The sequence below is a fragment of the Salvelinus fontinalis genome, unplaced genomic scaffold (assembly GCF_029448725.1).
Source record: "Salvelinus fontinalis isolate EN_2023a unplaced genomic scaffold, ASM2944872v1 scaffold_2105, whole genome shotgun sequence".
In the NCBI taxonomy this organism is placed as follows: domain Eukaryota; kingdom Metazoa; phylum Chordata; class Actinopteri; order Salmoniformes; family Salmonidae; genus Salvelinus; species Salvelinus fontinalis.
The window spans coordinates 1-5,930 of record NW_026602314.1 but is presented as its reverse complement, the minus strand read 5'-3'; the positions used below and the strand labels follow the sequence as shown (position 1 = coordinate 5,930).

Here is a 5,930-nt window from a genome sequence, read left to right as displayed (position 1 = left end):
GATCTAGAGGTTAGCTCTGCCCTGGACCAGAGCTAGAAGATAGCTAGCTAGCTACCTATAACCCTGTATGGGTGGTTGCTTGGCCCACACTCAATCTTGGGTTAGGGTTAACTATCACCTAGCCCGTTTGACTCCAATATGGCTTGTGTAAATGAGAGCAAGCTATCACCCAGGTGAACACTACACATTGGGGGTGAATGAAGGGGTCAGTTGTCCCCAATAAATGTGGGATCCAATGTAAATCCCTTTAAGTACAGTCATTAGCCGTAACACTATGCAGTCAATGTTATGGCAACTCTTTTTTTTCTAGTAAGTTAGATATTATGGAATATGGCCCTTCATAGCTAGGGAACTAAAGGTACTGTGATTCACAGTACCCAAATCTTAACTGGTATGTTACCCCACCAGGTTTGAGAAAGACCCCTGTTGAAGAACAGCAGGATGAAGAAGAGGCCAGCGGTGCTGATATGGAAGACGATCCCATGGACCACGATGATCCCACAGGTCATGATGATTACGCTCCACTGTTACCGATGTCATCGCAAGGACCATCACAGCCTGTTAGACCAAAGACCACATCCTCTCTGGTTAAGCTTATGGAAGATGAGGTCAGTGAAGCTTGTGATCATATACTGGGGGCCTAATTCATAAATGAGACTATATAAATTAGACTATCGTTTCGTAGCAAATTATACGTTTCAACGACATGTACGGACAATACCAAGGTAAACAATGCAACTTCTTAATGTTAAAACAAATAAGAAGCATAATTTAACGTTTCATATCTAGCTAGCTGACTTGTACTAAGAGTTGGCTGGCTGGCTAACGTGAGTTGGCTGGCTGGCTAACGTGAGTTGCTTACATATGTTTGGGACATTGAATATATGTGAACATTCCATGATATTTGCTATCCACAGTGTGTTGTGTTGGAGCCAGTAATGTGTTATTGTCAGTGGCTGTTTGTGTGTGATGTCAGATATATATTTTTTGTATATTAATACGCCTACCCATAATCCTTAATATAATCCTATCCTTTCTGCATGCACTTTAATTGATACTCCAATAAATATGGCACCATAGAACTCTGTTAAGCCCAACAATTAGCCAATCTCATTATTATTTTTTAAACTTAAGTTATTTGTTTCAGGTGCACCATTCGATTGTTCCTGTCAATTCTCTACTGTCACTCACAAGATGCACAACCTGCTGCAAATTGTTCCACTGTCCACTTTGTCTCAGCTTTAAACCAACCAAACGCTCAAGATTACAGCGCCATGTTGATGTGCACCTGAAAAATGCAGTGTCTTTCAAAGGTATGCTGATGTTTTAACCATGTAGTCTGCTAGATTGTATTATCATTCTTGTAAAGATGTGCTTTACTCATTTCCGTCTAATTTTTCTAGATAAAAAGATTTGTAAATGCAATTTGGACTGTAGGACAGATGGCCATTATCACTGTCCCCAGTGTGAGAGAACTATCATCAGGAGGGATGCCATGGCAAGTCATCTGCTGTTGTGTCAAGGGGCTTCAGCTGCACTGCCCTCTACGCATGCTGTACCGTCCACACCTTTGGTACTGCCCACGCCTGCTGTAAACCAGCGTATTAAAATCACCACCCATATCCAACTGCCTCATAGTCCAGCCTATAGGACTCTGACGACTATGTGTGATCACTGTGGTGTTGTGCTCCTGAGAAAGAACTTGAAGCAGCACCTGCTGAGGAAACACCCGGAGATAGCCACTCCATTGGAGGGAGCAGAATCAGATCCTGTGTCTGTGGCACAACACGGCACCATGAAACATGCTGAAGGGACCAGGCGGAGACGGAGACTGACCGCCACCTGCACCATATGTGGGCGTATGGTGACCATGAAGAACATGCGAGCACACATTAACAGAAAACACCCTGATTCCTGGTAGATGCCTGCTTTGCAAACAGAGGCATTATAGCATGATCCCAGATCTGTTTCTGCTTTTGCTTTTTGTCATTGAGAAGCAAAACAATTTGGCCAAGAAAAAGAGTACAATGAGTGGAATGTTAGCAAAACAGGTTCTGGATTTCAGGCTATAGGCTTCACGCATCAACTACTTCATTGATGGCTGAATTCTATTATAATATTTTTTATAACAAATCTTGTACATTCATGTTGTATATTTTTTTACCATACAAATGGAGAAAATTGCATTTGTTAATCTGACCCCTCAGTTTCATTGGGTTACGGTTATGACCTGGCTGACAGTTCCATTTCCAAGGCCTGAGTGCTGGTCTTGCAAACAAGCACAACAAACAATTGGGGAGGAAAACTATAGACATTTTGTTATTTTGAACATTTCTTGCAGTCTCTATAACTTGTTAAAGTTGACTATTGTACAAAGTATGTTGAAAAGATGGGGAATCATGCTCCACTCACTCACACCAAGCAATGGTTGTTCAAATCTAGGCTATTATAATCAAGTTAAATAGCGTAGTATTTTATAACTGTAGAAAGGTACATAGCAGCTTATAAGATCAAGAGGATGATAATGTTTGAAAGTTTGTTCAGGCAGTTTGTCTTGTTGATTTTGTTTAGTGGGAGAAAAGAAACCACCACTTATGCTGTTGGGATATTTCCTATTAATATTTTTGAGTATCAAATAAATTCTCAACAAAAGATGTAAGAAGCTGCTAGAATCAAGGGCGTATCTAAACTTGTATTTACGGTATTTCACCGGCCCGCCCAACCTCGTCAGCTGTCCGGAACTAATCAGAAGAAAACTTCCGGGGGATGTGAAGAGGTGCGAAAAGGTGAAGCCACCATCTGATAACAAAGAAGATGTTCACTGTAGCCTTCTCACATCACAGTAGGAACAAATTAGATTGTTTGTTGTAGTCTACTTGGTAACCATGTCTCACGAACTCGCTTTTCGTTGTCGTGTCACCTCCATTATGGAAGCTTTGACAGCAACAGTCGTGCAAGAAATCTGTCAATTTATGGGAGAAAGCTATGCTGCTCTTCGAGTGGAAATGTTGCATGAACAAAATAAAAAAGAGACAAGGATGGAGAAGCCAGCGAACTGCCTTAAGAACGTTTCAAAACCTGGTGAGATGTTGACAGTTAACTATTTAGTGTACAACGCACATTTTAGCGTCTGGTGTACATCCATGGTTTAATTAAGCAATAATGTACGAGGGGGTGTGGTATATGGCCAATATACCACGGCTAAGGGCTGTTCTCATGCACAACGCATCGCACAGTGCCTTGACACAGCCCTTAGCCGTGGTATATTGGCCATATACCACAAACACCTGAGGTGTCTTATTGCTTTTATAAACTGGTTACCAACGTAATTAGAGCACTAAATATAAAGGTTCAGTGTACGGTCTGAAATACCATGGCTGTCAGCAAATCAACATTCAGGGCTTGAACGACCCAGTTTATAACACGCAAAAAAAAGATATATAAAATCATTAATGCGTCTATTTTCATTATTTGTATGTTAGTTACCCCACCAAGTTTTGGAAACTTTCCAATTGTGGGGCAAATCCTCAATAAACAAGAGGCCAACTATCATTGGCTAGAAGACGGTGCTGTTTTTGAAGGCCTAGCATCACCGGTGCCAGAGACGGAGAGACAAGAGCCATCACAGCCCCCTGGTCAGATTACAGACACGGTAAATTCCGTTTGGTTTGTCCCACCTACTTTGTAAGTGAGGACCACCACACGCGATGCTTGTGATGTTGATGCATCCCCAACATAACTGGCTGTAGTTTAGAACGTTATTCATCAATAATTACATTGTCTTTTGGAAGGTACCATGGCCAGTATGGCTCATCAAACAGGAGGAAATGGCTGATGATGATCTGGAATCGGAAGGTTAGTTGAAGCAACTATTTTCAATCACGATGTAAAGTATTTTATTTCCCTTGTATTACATTGTGTATTTGTCATAATTATATAAATTATTTATTTTTGTAATATATACATTAAAAAAATCCATTCCAAAAACAAATGTGGGTGTGTGCGTGTATATACGAACAACAACTTAGACACACAGACTACATCTCATCTGCCCAGACCAGCATGCTCACACCCCATCCCTCGTGCCTGCATTATTGTTTGCCACTTGGCCTTAAATTGAACCGATTTGTTTTTCTTGGTCGCCCTTACTAATTCAATAATAAATCATTACATTTTTCCATTGTGTCAGTGGATTGATTGACTTCCAAGTTTTTAGTATATGTTTTTTCAAGATGAGTGCTGATAACAGAATCGTCCAGCCCATTGGGTAACTCGCTACACCCCAATATGTCATGTCTTAAAATATGCAGACAGACGGATTAAAAATACATTTACATTGTAATACTTCTGACAGCCAACTTTCTAGCTCCACCCACAATTTCTGGGCATTATAGCATTCTCAGAAAACATGGATTATTAAGTCATTAATAGTTTTACACTTAAGACATGACTCTGCCATTGTGCTGAATTTATTTTGTCTCTTGTATAATCAATTCTATACATTATACTGGATTAAGCGTACATTTTTGTTTACTGTAATTTTGTTAGTTATGCTCCATCTTTCCCTCCATCTTGTGCCAGCATCAGTTATTTTTAAAATCTTGGTTCCAATAGTTAAAAAAAAAATTCTAAGAGATTGTCAGTTGGATATGCTCTCTACTTTCTAACAAACATGAAGGCAAGACAAACGGTTTGATTTACGCTAATCAATGTGGTCTTTATTTTATTTTGCACTTGTAAAGACCCTCAAAGTAAACTATCCCTTTTAATGAGTCATTGTAAAGCTAACTCTGTGACATTCATTGTTGGTGACTTCATTTCCAGGTTACGGCGAGTGGATTCCAGAGACTCACAAGGCCAACCAGAATATCACAGGAGAAAGTGATGAGGAAGAGAGAAGTCCAGCCTCTGGGGGATCCAGAGAACTTGGACTCGACGACTTCAAGAGAGAACAGAGTCCGTTGCTGGTGTCAGCTGAGGATGCTGCGACACCCATAAAGACAAAGTATAAAACACGCATGTTAGAACACACTGGGAAGCCACGTTTTCGCTGCGATATCTGCGGTGAGAAATTCCAGCGTCAGAGCGGCTTGACCAGGCACCAGCGGCACAAACACAACACCGTGAAAACCTACAGTTGCACTGTGTGTGGGAAAGGGTTCACCTACATCAAATCCCTCAACACGCATGAGCTCACGCACTCTGAGGTCTCTATCAGTTCAACTATAACTCTGGATGAAGCCAAGGCAAGGAAAAGAGGTCTGACTGATGAACCCACAGACAGAAATGCAGCAAGAGATGTGAGTTGTGTAAAGTGTTGCCCATTACCAGTACCTTGAAGATGCATGGCTGATCACAAGGCTTCCATTTTTTGTTGTTGTGTTTTTCTAGATGATCAGTGCCATCCTTCACTCAAAGCCGGGTGGAGAAAAGGTATTCCAGGAGTATGGGAAAACCAAAGGTCTTACGGATAGCACACGAAGACTGATGGTGAACATTATTGTGGCCGACATGATGGAAAATCATGGGTACGTATGATGACAAATGGTATAATATTTAAGTGTATGATTTGTCAAACTTAAAGGTATTAGACACCCCAAAATGAAAGCCTGCTAGATGATTTCAGACCTTAAAAGCAGACTACTGTCAATATACTTTATGTCCTCATCCCACACTATTGCTTGATATATTTTTGTTGCCAATTCTTTCCGTTCATTTTGAGGTATAGTTACTATATCTACAAACCAATGGTTAGGAAATGTAAACATGGCTTGACAGTAGTGTACTTTTGACGTATGAAAATATCTTAAAAGCTTTCATTTTAGGGTGCCCTTTGACACAAGCTCCATTACTGTGGCATTGTGATTTTAGGTGGATCTGAAACACCAGTCATGCATGCATTCCCTGTAGAGTACCAGTCTGACTGTTAA

General features: G+C 40.7%; 1 protein-coding gene across 1 annotated transcript; it reads left to right on the top strand.

Moving 5' to 3' along the window:
* The first annotated feature begins 2,662 nt into the window (after positions 1-2,662).
* On the top strand, positions 2,663-5,923 carry LOC129850529 (zinc finger protein 43-like). The gene is made up of 5 exons (XM_055916895.1): positions 2,663-2,786; positions 3,483-3,652; positions 3,792-3,855; positions 4,825-5,300; positions 5,392-5,923. Exons 3-5 carry the CDS (start codon positions 3,828-3,830, stop codon positions 5,536-5,538), a joined length of 651 nt encoding a protein of 216 aa, XP_055772870.1. The 5' UTR covers positions 2,663-2,786; positions 3,483-3,652; positions 3,792-3,827; the 3' UTR covers positions 5,539-5,923.
* The last annotated feature ends 7 nt before the right edge of the window (positions 5,924-5,930 follow it).